This window comes from Hirundo rustica, chromosome 7, assembly GCF_015227805.2.
Source record: "Hirundo rustica isolate bHirRus1 chromosome 7, bHirRus1.pri.v3, whole genome shotgun sequence".
Lineage (NCBI taxonomy): Eukaryota > Metazoa > Chordata > Aves > Passeriformes > Hirundinidae > Hirundo > Hirundo rustica.
In genome coordinates this window covers 35,986,576-36,001,199 of record NC_053456.1, presented here as the reverse complement: position 1 = coordinate 36,001,199, position 14,624 = coordinate 35,986,576, and the positions used below count along the sequence as shown (strand labels likewise).

Sequence of the window (14,624 nt, the reverse complement as noted above, 5' to 3'; positions counted from 1 at the left end):
GCAAATGGGGTAGCACTGCTTTCTGCAAGGAAGGTAGCCTGGCAACAGTCCATCTCTCCAAGGAGCCACTGAATATCACAGCAGTAGAAATTGTTTTTACCCGAGTGAAAAGCTTTGAGTCAAAGGCAGGACAAAACCAGATTACTCCATGCTGAATGTCAAACAAAAAATTAAGGAGCTGTGTCTGATTTTTGTTGAGTAAAAACACTTTTAAAATCCTGTATTGCACTCAACAGTGCTTCAAAAACCTTGTAGTAAATTAGATTAATAGGTGTTGATTTTACAGCTGCTTCATTATCTTCTGCTACATTAAAATCTAATTATTTATTCCCACAAGCATTTTCTTTTAGTTCTGGTGTTTTTTGCTGGTGCTGTTGGTGCCACAAACGAGCTGCGGTGTTATCTGTTCCTGCAGTCCACTGGCAGCAGGTGAGACAACTTCTCTCTTAGAAATAACCTGCAGCTACTATTCCCTGCACCCTGCTGCAATTCAGCCTTCTTGAGGAACTGGTGAGGAACTGGTGAATAATTCCTCACTCCTGGCCATGATCCCTCCCTCCTTTAAAAGGAAGGCATGACACCGATAAAGGTGGGGCTTTGTCAGCTCGAGTATTTCAAAGCCTTCCTCTTGGAGTCATGATTGCAGAAGGAGTCCTGGGGCATATTCTGGAGACTTTGGTAAGTCTGTGCTACTGATTAAAGGTTGTTTTTTCTGTTCTTAAGAGAATATACTTTGAATTTGCCGAAATTGTGGGAGTGGGTGCAGCTGAAGTTCTTTGACATCTTCTGCTGTTGGAGAGGTTTTACGTAAAGTCAATGTCAGGAATTGTTAATGCGAATAGTGGTTGCGTTTATCTGGAGGCTTCCTGAGAATGGAGCTGGTCTTGCTTTTTCAGTTGCAGGCAAGTTTCTAAAAGCCTCTTAATTTGTCTCTATAGAACTAGGTTTTTGGGTTTTTTTTCCTTTTTTATGTTGCCTCAGGATGAAGATTACCTTGGATATGCTCCGTGAATTGCCGTGGAAGTTACAGCCTTACACTTAAAAGGATTATTTTGGAGTTTATCCAGTGGTTATTATCCTCAATACGTGTTGTTTTAAGAAAGTTATGCTTCAATGCGTTGAATAGCTTATATATTTCATTTAATGGGTTGGAAATGTGATACAAAAAGAATAGCTTGCCTGTTCCCTGGATTGCAGCTGCGTCACATCTTTAAAATATGTTTAATTGCTGTGTTATCTCCAGCACTCCTGGAGTTAATGAGGGTTGCTCACTGGTATCAGCTAAACACTGTGCTATCTGTGAGGCTTCTTACAATTTAAAATTAAATACCAGGTTTTCAGAGGGCTTCTTTGCGCTCTCTTTAACTTTTTTCAGTTTGTTTGCTGCATGTTCGTTCTTATCAATTATTTACGAAAGCAGCGAAGCAAATTTGAAATCCTGTAGTGTTTGGAATTAATAATTTAATGCCCTTGTTTCCTTTTAATCTCCCCTCTGTTCAGTTACGTCCATAGTCACTTTTCTGGTGTTAAACTTTATTAAACAAATCAACAATGAAAGTAAAACTGCCTATAAATAAGTTGTGTAGATCCAGACCTAAGTGTAATTTCCCTCCGTGGGGCTTTTATCTTGAATTACAGCTTTAAAACCATCTTTAGACTGAACATTAATCAGATGAAATATTCACAATTGCTTTCTGGGTTGTTACGAAATTAGGGAATACATCTCCCAGTGCAGAGTTGCCTGTGTCCTTAAACCTCAGGCTTCCATCCTTATCAGCTGCCAAGTTGCAGTTTGATGGAGTTTCTTGCCGCCTGTGACTGTCAAGGTGTTTTTTCATGTCTTTGATGTGTGCCAGCTCTGAGCCTCTCTGTTTTGTGTACAGTTTCCCTCTTTTATTAGTGTCCTATTCGATAAGCCTGCCCCGTCAAAGCTAACATTTTTGCAATAAACAGTCCCCCATTATCAATTCCTGTTGCTGATCGGTTTGGGGTCAGGTTTGGGTCCCTTATTCTCTGTCAGTCGGGTTTTCCTCTTTGTTGTGTGATCCAGAAGTGACCAAAGGGGTTCGGAGGAAAAGGGGTGGTGGTTGTTGTTCCTCTGGGCTGAGAACCCCAAATAGCTGATAGTGGTGGGGCTCTCTGGAAGGTGCCTGCACCACTGCGTGGGGCAGCCCCTTCATTCTGATGCTTGACAACCCTTTCAGTGATGAAATATTTCCCAATAACCTCCCCTGGCCCAGCCTGAGGCCCTTCCCTCTCCTCCTGTCCCTGTTCCCTGGGAGCAGAACCCGTCCTGCCCCTGGCTGTCCCCTCCTGTCAGGGAGCTGTGCAGAGCCACAGGTTCCCCCCTGAGCTTCCTTTTCTCCAGGCTGAGCCCTTTCCAGCTCCCTCAGCCTCTCCTGGGGCTCCAGCCCCTTCCCTGGACATGCTCCAGCCCCTTCCCTGGACACACTCCAGCCCCTCAGTGTCCCTCTTTGTGAGGGCCCAGAGCTGCACACAGCCCTGGAGGGGCTCAGCAGGGCCCGGGCCCTGCCCTGGGGCTGTGGCACACCATGGCTGGCACAGCCCAAGGACCGCCGGCCTTTTGCCCACCTGGGCTCGTATTCAGCCCTGTCACCAACACTGCCAGGGCCTTTTCCAGCTGCTCTTCCCTCAGCCTGCAGTGTTCCGTGGGGTTGTTGTGACCCCAGGGCAGGACCTGGCCCTTGGCCTTGCTGCCCCTCGGCCCGTGGATCTGGGCTGTGCAGAGCCTTCCTGCCCTCCAGCAGATCCACATCTACCAGCCTGGTATTTGCAAATTCCTGAGGGTGCCCTCGATCCCCTCATCCAGATCCTTGGTAAAGATCAAACTATGAAACAGGACTGGGCCCAGTACTGAGCCCTGGGGAACAGCACTGGTCGCTGGATTTAATTCTGTTCCCGCTTCTCTGGGCCCAGCCTTCCAGATGTTCACTTTCCAACCTGTGTTTAGTTTGGTTTTTTTTGGTGGGTTTTTTTTTTTTTTTTTTTGGTGTGTGTATGTGGTGGTTTGGTTGGTTGGTTGGTTTTTTCCTTCCTTTTCTTGGTGAAATTGTTCCTATATCATGCAGGAGCTGGGAAGGAGGTAGAGATTTTTTGGGGTTTTTTTTTCTGTGCCTTTCCATCACTTATCAGTGATAGAGTGACACAGATCCCTGGGCATGCTGCAGAATTTGGGGGAAGTAGCTGAGGGCTTCTGCCATGCACAGTAAACAAGACTGAGTCAATCATGCTCCCCATCAACACGAAATGTTTTTCAAAGGATTTTTAAAATAACTATAACACATAAATATACATGTCTTTGTGGGAACTTGCCTTTTCTTACTGCTTTGGGGGCTTGCTCGCATCACATTCCATCATTCTCTTTACAGCTGCAGCTTCCCGCTGCCTGTGCCATTCCTACAGTGTTGAGTGCCCCAAGGAAATTTTCTCACTTGCTGGTTCTTGGCTCTCAGGAGTTCTATATTTACAGGGCGATGCTTCAGTGTTGCTGTGCCTGGGAGGGGTGCTTTGTGTTCCATGCAGTGGCAATGTCACCCCAGAGGCAAACCCACAGCACGCAGCCAGGGAAAAGGCAGGAGAGAAAACTGGTGGAAGCACAAGTAGGCTCTGAGCTCCCCATGTTCTCTGCCTGACAGCTTTTCTTTCAGGAAAAGGCCTTTTCCAGTATTATTCACAGAGTAGCATGAAGAGAATTGAAATATTTGTATTAGAATAAATGATTTTGTTCTGTGCAGTGATGCTCCTTCAAAGACAGTGACTTCAACACAGGGATCTGTTTTAGAGGGCAGTTGAAATGTGTTTGCTTCTACAGGTCGCTTCCTAACTTCTGGATCCAATACCCTTTAAATCCACTTGCTCTTCAGTTTGCACATGTTGTCCTTGTTCCAGGAGTGGGATCAGTGGTGGGTGCTGCTCCTCTAAGCTCCTGGGGTTCTGTTGGGCCAACGGCTTTAACACTGCAGTTTTTCTCTGTGCCTAAAATATTTCTTCTTATCCCCTTTAATTTGTAAATACACTGGATTAAGGACACTTCATGTATATAAACCACATCCTGAGCTTGCTCATCAGAGACAAAAGAGTTAAAATATGGGAATGAATTGAACGGGATAGTGTATAAGGTGTCTTCCTTTCTCAAAAGATGTTGACTTGGAGCTCTTTTAGGGAGAGGAAAGATAAAAGAAAGTCTCTTTGTGGTATGAAATAACAGAAAATATTTTTTCTGAATTTTTGTTTTACATTTTGGGACTAATACCCTTCCTGATTTTTTATGCTGGATTTAAATAACGTCTTCCTCACCTTGCTAATGTGCAAGGTGCCCTTGCTGTTGACTAGTGCTCCTCCATCTCCCCCTCTTCCATGCTTTTCCAGGTATCCATGGGCAGCATGAGACACCGAAGAAATGGCAATTTTGAGAGTTCCAGACTCCTCTATTCCAGCATGTCTCGCAGCATAGACGTGGCTTGCAGCGATGCTGTGAGTACCTGGTACCATGCTGGTGTCTTGGGAGGGGGCCAAAGTGGTGGTGAATTTGATGAAGTCAGGAGCAGAATTTGTCACTTTCCGCTTTCTGGAGAAGTTTTCTGAATGAGTGGCCTTCAGGCAGCAGCTGACACGGTGAAACTCTAAGGGTGTACTGTGTTCATTTTGGACCCTGTAGCTCTTTACTGTGCTTTATTAATCTCTTCTGGTTTTAAACCCTTTTCCACGTTGCAGCAAGAGACAGATCTGTCTGTATAAAGAACCACCCCAAACTCTTCTCAAAGCTTGATGGCCAAGGCAGCCAACATATAGTTATGTCAAAAGTCCTTTCATGCCTGAAAGATTCGCTGATTCCAGCAATTGTGTGGCAGATTGCCTGCTCCTTATGGGTTTGCAGAAAGTCTTTTAAAGGCAGATTCTTAGGACTTAAGCAAGTGCTTCCCTGTCCTTTTATTTTTTTTTGGTCTTGCACGTTGTGACTTTTACTGGTTGAATGGGCTCCCTTTTATTTTCCTTGTTTTGGATATAATGCTTGTAATGTTTTTTCTGCTTGGAATAACTTCTACCTGCTGTTTAACAACAAGTGTTGTATCTAACAGGCAAACTAAACTATGGCTGCGTGTTTTCCCTTTATGTCCCAAGCAAAACCTTGCCCTGCAAATCTAAGCTGTGCTTAAAAGCAAACAAAAGACCCCCAACCCTTTATCAGCAAATGAGAATTCCTCTTTGCTTTCTTAGCTCCCAGAGGCAGATTAGGAATGAATTTGCGTTCCCCGAGTGTGAAAGCTTCTCCAGGGAGTTTCGAGGTTAATAGGAGAGTTAATGGTTAAACAAGCTGGAGAGAATTCCACTGTGCTCCCATAATTGAGGACTTGAAGATGTTCTGGTCTCCTGTTGGGGTCTTGGAATGTTGAATTAAAACAGCCCCTAGCCTAAGAACCTTACTGTCTTCTCTTTTTTTAATCTTTACTTTTTTTACCATTGGGAAGAATGCTTGCCATAGTGTTTTAAGCAGTATCTTTGTGTTCACAGTGACTGCTGTTACTGAAGTCTCATCCTTTTCGTGAGTTATCAGAAATAAACTTTTAAAAATTATTTTCTAGGATTTGGCCAACTTCATCCAGGAAAACTTTAAGAAGAGAGAATGTGTCTTTTTTACAAAAGACACCAAGTCGATGTAAGGAGATACTTTTGTTTTTCAAGAATGGGAGGCTGGTAAATGAGGGTATTTCTGTCTGCAAAGACAGGTAGGAAAGCTTTGGGGTTTTTTGTTCAGAGTCTGGATCTGGCAGTGCAATCTCACCTCGGTCCCTTTGAGTTACTGCACAAGTAACTTGATGCAAAACTAGTGATCTGATCTTCCAGCAGCTCTGTCACAGGGTTTAATATTAAATTCCCTATTTGAAGCATGACTGGGGCAACATATAGGTGCTTTGAAGGATGCAGCACTGGTGTTGAAGTTATGACAAGGTATGTGTCAGAGGCTTACATAATTTTAATTTTCTGTTTAAACAAAAAAATCAAAAATTTCTTGCACAGAGCTTACACAAACACTAGGTTTTGCTCAGGCTGATGTTCTCTTAAGACAGGATATTAAACTGGCTCCATTTTCAGGCACAGGTACCAGTGCAGTACTAGTTTGAGGACCATAACGTTGCTTTGTGGTTTTTGTTTTTTGTTTTTGTTTTTTTTTCAGTTTCAGGAGAAAAGTGATCAAACTAATGTAGCTGCAGAAATCCTAATATTGAGCTCTGTAGGCTCTCTGACACCGCTCTGCTCTGAAGCTGGGGGGAAAATGCCTCAGAAGAAGGGAGGGAAATTAGTCTCATTTCAGAAAGTCTCGCTTAGGGTCCTCCTCTGCCACCAAAAATGGGATGTCTGGCAAGGCACCAACAAAGGATGGAGGAGCTGGTTCTCATCAGCTGCTCTTCCTGCAAGCCCTCTGGGAGAGGATTGCAGAACTTGCTGGGTTATTTATGTCTAGGTACTTTTAAGGTAAGCTTTGCAAGGTACAGCAGAGTAGAAGAAATATTTCTAAAGGAGACAAGCAATTAATTACACTTTCTCCATGTCCTCTGAGGAAGCGGGAATGTGGGCCCTGGACCTTTAAAATCAAGTCAGCAGTACCACTAAACCATGTCCTCAAATTCCATATCCATGTGATTTTGGAATACTTCTAGGGATGACGACTCCACCATGACCCTGGGCAGCCTGTATCGATGCCTGACAGCTCTTGCCATCTTTTTTTTTTTTTCCCTGATACCCAATCTGAACCTCCCCTGGCACAACTTGAGGCCTTTTCCTCTTCTCCTGTCATTTGTTACCAGGGAGAGGAGATGCAGTGAACTTGTCCTATGTGGTTAAGAACACAAAAAGGGGGAGAAACCCCTCAGCACAGCCTGGTTCCTGGGCTGTGCTGGGCAGAAGCAGGTTGTGGGGGAGGAAGCAAGATGAGGTGCTGCTCTGGTTTGTCAGGTGGCAAATCCCAGTAGGGTCCCACACACAACTGGTTCTGTAGCTCCACCTGCTGCTTTCCATGCTGTTAGAGCTCACTTTTCTGTGCTCAGGATTCCTCATGGGTCTCGTGTCTATTCACTCTTCTTTCAGGGGTAACTTATGTAAATGTGGGTACCCTGAAAATCAGCACATAGAGGGCACTCAGGTTAACACCACCGAAAAGTGGAACTACAAGAAGCACACGAAGGAGCTTCCTACTGACGCCTTCGGGGACATTCAGTTTGAAAACTTGGGAAAAAAAGGAAAGGTAAGTGGAAATATAAAGGATATTCATGAGGCCCCTATTGAATACCAGTGGGAGCTCCTCAAGAGCAAGGAAGGTGAAATGGATTTTATTCTAATGGCAGGAGATAGGCTACAAGGGACACAAGCTTGTTTCTCAAGCCCTGAAAATAGATAACAAAGGTTAATTCCTTCTGTGTTACTTGTTGTTTAGGCTGGTGATGCAAGTGAAAAAAGATTCTCTTTCCAGGCATGGCAGGAGAATGGGTGAATGATTTTATATCCACATAGACCAGCTTGCTCAGGCCTGTAAACAACTGAATATTTCCCAGGGTGGAGAGTTCTGGGGGGGTGTGTAAGTTTATCTGTGGAACTTCAAAAGTTTTATTCCTTTTGTTGGGGTTTTTTTCCTTGTATCTTTGCTTGGAGTGGGGACAGTGAAGGCGAGGGAAGAAGAAAATAGCTGCTGTTGCTGTTTCTGGTGATTTGTACTGATGCTTGTGAGTAGTCACATGTGGTTGAGCTCATCTGCCTCCTCTAAATGGCTCATAATTTAACACCAGTGCAGGTTGCTTGGGACAATCAAAATAAATGAGGAAAATCAGAGCCTGCTATGTAAATTAATTTGGTTTGGTTCATGCAAAGTAACACAAATAAGAGGTATTTGAATGGGAAATGAGACCAAAAGTTTCAAATCATGGTTAAACAGATCCATGTACTTCACATATTTTTTGATATGCACATTTTAGCTTTGTACTAATTCGTTATAAGCTGCTATGTGACTGTACTGGAACAAGAAGTGCTTTGCTCTGTTGCAATATTCCAGACCTCTCAAAGGTTAAATGTTCTTTCCTTAGGTTGTGTCTTCCCCACTTCCAACTTTGGAAATCAGTTCACGTGCCCTCAGTTGTTTCATGCGGGCTCTCAAGGCCGCTGTGCATGTGTCAGAGCATATTTTGTTCAAACAATGCATATAACTCTCCTAGTCCATTCCATTGGAATGTTGGCTGGAGTCACATCTCAACACCCTGTTCTTAGTTCCCTACACAGCTGGGCACGTGCTGCTCCTGAAGATTGCCAAGTATTTTCTGCTGATGCACAGCGGGGAGGTTTTCAGACTCAGGGTAACTTGAGGAATTGCTGTCAATTAGCGATGAGGGATGGGAGGTTTTATACCCTTCATTGTGCTTTTTAGGACAGATGAGTCCAAAAAAGTTCTGAGCGGAAATGAGATGTCAACAGAAACCCATAAAGAGTTTTGAGGACAGGCTGGGAGAGCTGGGGGTGCTTAAGCCTAGAGAAGAGAAACCTCCACAGAGATCTTCCACTGCCTAAAGGGCCTCCAGGAGAGACTTGGGACAGGATATGGGGAAGTGGCTTCCCTCTGCCAGAAGGCAGGGTTAGATGGGATATTGGGAAGAAATTCAGCTCTGTGAGGGTGGGGAGGCCCTGGAACAGGGTGCCCAGAGAAGCTGTGGCTGCCCCTGGATCCCTGGCACTGTTCCAGGCTAGATTGGATGAGACTTGGAGCAACCTGGGATAGCAGAAGGTGCTCATGGCAGGGATGGGACTGAATGAGGTTTAAGCTCCCTTCCAGCCCAATCCACTCTGGGATTCTATAAAATCTCACCCTCTGTAAGTCCAGCTTTTGAGCTCTTCGTTTCTGCTGTGCCGCTCAGACCCCATAACATCCACGAGCATCCCAGTCACGTGTTTGATGTTTTGGGAGCCCAAACCCCAAAAAGAGTTCCCTGAATCCCGGCCATGGTCTGGGAGCAGCATCCCGCAGTACCAGGAGATGGCACCATTGTACTTCGGAGGAGGGAGGTGCTGTGCTGAGCCGAGCAGTTTACCTGCTGCAGTGGAGCTGCCAGGTTTGCTGTGGGCAGGGCTGACCAGGTAGTTTTCTTGATAGCTCTCCCCTCACCTATAGGGGATCCTCTCCAGAAGAGCACCCAAAACTTCATGTGCTGAAGCTTCTTAGGGCAGAAGCTGTGGGAGTTCCTTAGCTCTCCTGTGCAGCTGCTGGAGCCTGCTCAGCATCCTGTGATGTCCTGAATGCTTTAACTCCTTCTGGAAACCTGTCCTGGAACACATGAATGTTTTAATTCAATTTCAGTGTCTCTTAGGTGGGGACGTTTCCTCCTCAAAGTAATCCTTTCATTTTGCTCTCCTGCAAATACTGGGCAATTGATACAAAATCCTCTATGACTCAGGTCCAAGCTACTCCTTTTCATCACCTGATTTGGCTTGTGCAGCCATGAATGTCTTCCAAAAGTGATGAAACTGTGAAGAGGCTTTTGAATAGCAAAGCAAGACAAGGCCAGAGAAGCTTTTACATAGATGGAGACATGCTGAGTCCACCTGAAGCCAGATAATCTCTTATGTGCAATTTGGCATCTTTGTAGAGCGATTAAGCTTCACTACAAACTTGATGTATTTGTTTTATGTTATACTTAAAGCCCTGGAGTGGGTATTTGTTGTGATAGGGACACCATCCACGTGGTGCCTGGAATTTGAGTAGTGTAATCCAAATGCAGCTGTCATTAATATTAGTTCACTTGCAGCAGTGATGCTGCCCCTGATTTGTATTCTAAGCTTTAAATAGCACCCTTGGAGTTAGTTGCAATAGTGGTGGTGTGTTCATTGTTGCAGAGTGAAGCTCAAGGTCACTGCTCTTGCCTTCTCTAGGGGAAGGATAAAAGTGCTTCAGAGGAAGAAACAAGGATTTCATCATCACCTTGCCTTTCATCTCCCGGGTGCTGGAATGAGGCTGTACAGCAGAGAAGAAAATGCAATCCCTGGGTTGTTCCCAGGAATCTCAATTTATCTCCTGCTATATTTGTTCTCTTTTCTCTTCCCCAAGTACATCCGCCTGTCGTGTGACACGGACTCAGAGACACTCTATGATCTCATGACCCAGCACTGGCACCTTAAAACCCCAAACCTTGTCATCTCTGTCACCGGCGGTGCCAAGAACTTCGCGCTCAAGCCCCGCATGCGCAAGATATTCAGCAGGCTGATCTACATTGCCCAGTCCAAGGGTAAACATTCTGTGCCTCTGTTACTTTACTGCTGCACAACAGGAGTGCGGTAGCTCAGAGGGTCTGTGGGGAAGCAGAGTGTTCATTTTGCTGCTGCACTTGGGACGTGTGTGACATTAGTGGTTTGGAAGTAACAGGAGTGGGATGTAATCAGGGGATGCCTGTGGTAACGCAAGGTGAGCTGTGTAGCATCTCTTTTGTGCTTAATTGGAGAATAAACCCCCAGGGTCACAAAAGGGGTTTGGGTTATGTCTTTAATGCTGTGGCGGGTGGGTGTTTGGCTGTGTTCCCCCTGGTGAGTGGGTGTGGTTCCAGGAGCCTGGATTTTCACCGGGGGAACGCACTATGGGCTGATGAAGTACATTGGGGAGGTGGTCAGAGACAACACCATCAGTCGCAGCTCCGAGGAGAACGTGGTGGCCATTGGCATCGCGGCCTGGGGCATGATCTCCAACCGGGACACCCTCATCCGCACGGCCGACAGTGACGTAAGGAGCACGGGCTCACGGAATCGTTCATGAGCCCGTTCATGATGGGTTGGTGGGGAAAGAAAGAGGAGGCTTGGGCTCAAAACGTTGGGAGCTGTTCCCAGAACAGGAGGAAAGTAATGTTCTCTTGCCCAAGTAAGTCACGCACATCAGGCCTGGGGAGGAGGATTTCAGCTGTGCCAGATTTGGGCATGCCTTTGTGGGAGTTCAGCTGTTCTAACTCCATGCCTGGCATTGCTTTAGGGAATAACCTCTCCCATGGTTAATCTACCTCTGAAATCCCCATGCATTCCCCCACAGTAGGGATTCCCATGAGCTAAGGCACGTGATACCTGCTGCTGCTGTTGAAGATCCTCGTTGACACTGCCATCCTACCTGTCAGATGCACTGGGGTAGCCCCCCTTGTCTCTTGTCCACCAAACATGATGGAACACAAAAAATGTCATAAAAAACTGTCCCACCACATAAATAAGGTGGGCATGCCCTTGTCCTTGAATCTCTAATGCTGTGCTGGTACCTCTAGGGGAGCTACCTGGCCCACTACATCATGGATGACCTGAAGAGAGACCCCCTGTACTGCCTGGATAACAACCACACCCATCTCCTGCTGGTTGATAACGGCACCCACGGGCACCCCACGGTAGAGGCCAAGGTGCGCACCCAGCTGGAGAAGTACATTTCGGAGCGGGTCATCCCAGGTATCCTCCTCCTCCTCCTCCTCCCTGAGTCTGTGCATGCTTTGGGGCTGATCCACAGTGATTTTCTTGGAATAAGAAAGTAGTGGCAGCATCCTGTGGCTGCTGAGCTGGAAGGGATCTGTGTGTTAACTGCAATGCATCTGAAGCTCTGGCAGGAGCAACCTGCCCTCTCCAGAGCAACACCTTCCCTCGTCTTCCTTTCTGCATGTCCTTTGTGTCGCAGCAAATGCTTCATTTCGGTCACACAGCCCTTCCCTCCCTTCTTCTTGGAAGCTGACCCTTCTATGTACATCTCACCTGTCATTGAATTCCAGGTAGCTGGAGCACAGTTACACAGGAGTTGAAATTAGGCTTTTCCCAAAATATTTATTTACGAGGGTGACTGATCTGCCTGCAACCTGCTGTTAAATAATTTCTTTCACCCCCTTATTTACCAGAGCAAAAAAAAGAAATCAACAGTCTTAGGAGGAAATTTTAAAAAAGTTTTTAGGTGTGTTGTTTGTTTTTTTGTTTGTTTGTTTGTTTTTTGTTTTTTTAAAAATGTCTCTCAAACACTAGCTCCTAGAGTTACAGAGTTCTTACCTTTCTTTTATGATTGAAAATGTCAACTCAGAGGTTCTCTATCTTGAGTTTGTGATAAGAACCTTTTACTGATACTCAAAATGGACAAAAGAGCAGATAAGTACAATAAAATTCTGTTTTAAGGACTTCTGAGATAGCAAAAATTAGGATTTCTAGAAGGGAAAACTTCTGTTGGAGAAGGGTGTCTGAAATCAGCTATGCAGAATGCTAGGCAAAACTGAATTTTTGTTAAAAGTAGCTGTTAGTAACTGGCAAAATTCAACAGCAAACTAGTATTTGCATGAATGGCCTGGAAATTCTTCCATTGTACTCAGGAAAAATAAGTTGTTCAAACTGCATTAATTGATATAATCTTTTTTCTTCTTTCTTTTGGCATATTTTACAGAATCTAATTATGGTGGGAAGATTCCCATTGTGTGTTTTGCCCAAGGTGGTGGGAAGGAGACTTTGAAAGTAAGTTTATTTCTTTTATTTGTTTCCAGAAATAACAATAGGGATGTTGCTCTAATACTGAAGACTGATTAAAAGGAAACTTGATGAAGTAGACAGTGCTGTTATTTACAGAAGCTTGCCCAGCACTTGCTACAGAAGGATCTTGTTTGCAATTTAAGCTTATGAAGTTTTTTTCTGTTAAAATTTCTGTGCAAAGTTTCTGCCTTGGGTTGACATCCTGGAAAAGTATTGGCTGGGACAGTTCAATTATCTCAGTTCTTCCACATCACAGAATGTGAAGGGACATTAAAAACCACCCAGTTCCACCCCAGCGATGGGCAGGGATGCCTCCCAGTATCCCAGACTGCTCCAAGCTCTGTCCAGCTCAGCCTTGAATGTGTCCAGGGATCCAGGGACAGCCACAGCTTCTCTGGGCACCCTGTGCCAGGGCCTCACCACCATCACAGTCAATCATTTCCTCCTAATGTAAATACAGCTTTCTCCTCTTGTAGTTTAAAACCATACCCCTTTGTCCCATCACTTTCTGTCCATGTAAAAAGTTGCTTTCCCTATTTCTTATAAGCCCCTCTAAGTACTGAAAGGCCACATTTTAAATCTACTTTAGGTCTAGACCTGGTTTAAATCTTGGCAGCTGAGCAGGGCAGGAGGCCTCTGCTGACTCTTAAGCCTACACAGGGAAGGACCGGGCATCATTTTCCAGTAGATGACAGGCAGGTGGAGGAAGAACAAAACAAAGAAGTTTATTGAAACAGGATGTCTAAGTGACACTGAGGGAAGGGGAAAGGGAGATGGCTTCTAAATCTCTCTCAGGGTTAAAACCCAGGGTTGTTTCTTGCCCATTCAGCTTGCCAGAATGAAGATGAGTGACCCAGGGTTTTCAAAGTGAGGGGTTGTGGAGTCAGGCTGTGTGGGAAGGGACCTGTAACAGTGAGGACAAGCTCTGACCATCTGCAGGAAAAGCTGATTTAGCTTGTACTAAGGGGCTGGATTTTGCAAGAGAGTAGGATGCAGCAAAAATAAACTTGAAGCAGCATGATATTTATAATTATTTTGTTTGTAGATGTTACCGTGATACTTCCTGTTCTCACCAGAGCTGTGCTGTTACTGTCAAGGTTAATCAAACTACTTGGCTTGTCAGGAGGATAAACCATGTGATCTCAAAGCATGGTCTCTTCTACCACTTCCTTGCTGTTGTTAATCAATTGGTCTGAACCAGTGTGTGAAATGCCAGATTGTTATCCCAGCCTCCCTGTATGTTTCTTGGAAGTTTGGTTCCATTCATATGATGAATTTTACCTTTGCCCAGTTGTAGCTGAATGCAGATGCAGTGTTAGTCAGAGGTCCTGAGATGAAATGAAGAATCCGTTCCGGTTTGAGAGGAAAGCTGTGCTTAAAAGGTTGTGTTGAATATGTCCATTTCCTTTTAGCTCCAAATTGCTGATGTTTGAGAAAGGATTTGGCCATCACTGAAGGAGCTGACTGGCTGCCAGGTGCTGTAGCTGTGCAGACTTAGGATTACACATTTTTTGGAGAGACCTCAAACCCACTGTTAAGCAACAATACATAACACAGACATAGTAGCTGCCTAACAAGAATGAATAAAAGCCTTGCTAAATCAAATGCATAGTTCCTGGCAAGAGATTCCTCTGGGAAGCACCTGGATGATGTTTCAGTTAAGGGTTCATGCCACTCTTCTTGGCTATTTCCTAGGATCATGGTAACATCGAGGCTGGAAAAAACCTTTAAGATCTCGAAGTCCAGTGGTCAACATAGCGCCATTATGTTCACCACTTAACCATGTCTTCGGGTGCTGCATCCACACATTTTTTGCACACTTCAGGGATGGTGACTTCCTTAAGGAGACTGTTCCAGTCCTTGACAACACTTTCAGTGAAGAATTTTTTGTGATAACCAACCTAAACTTCTCCTGCTGCAACTTGAGGCTGGTTTATGTCATGCTGAGATTTTAGTTCTCAGTGTTGTAAGTGCACTGGGATATTTGTGCCTGCCCTCTTGCTCATTTGTAGGTGAAGCCTTTTTTCAAGGAGTAGATTGAGTCTCTGACCAGCCCAAATGACTCAGCAGAGTCCATGGTGTGGATGTCTGTCCTTGCCATGTCT

The 14,624-nt window shown here is 45.0% G+C and overlaps 1 protein-coding gene across 1 annotated transcript in view; it reads left to right on the top strand.

Annotated features, from left to right (window-relative positions):
- The first annotated feature begins 4,377 nt into the window (after positions 1–4,377).
- TRPM8 (transient receptor potential cation channel subfamily M member 8) overlaps positions 4,378–14,624 on the top strand; it is a 32,957-nt gene continuing 22,710 nt past the window's right edge. The window contains exons 1-7 of the mRNA XM_040070039.1: positions 4,378–4,494; positions 5,604–5,677; positions 7,108–7,264; positions 10,106–10,283; positions 10,599–10,771; positions 11,295–11,469; positions 12,437–12,504. Coding sequence (XP_039925973.1) covers positions 4,378–4,494; positions 5,604–5,677; positions 7,108–7,264; positions 10,106–10,283; positions 10,599–10,771; positions 11,295–11,469; positions 12,437–12,504 — 942 coding nt within the window. The remainder of the gene's footprint in view (positions 4,495–5,603; positions 5,678–7,107; positions 7,265–10,105; positions 10,284–10,598; positions 10,772–11,294; positions 11,470–12,436; positions 12,505–14,624) is intronic.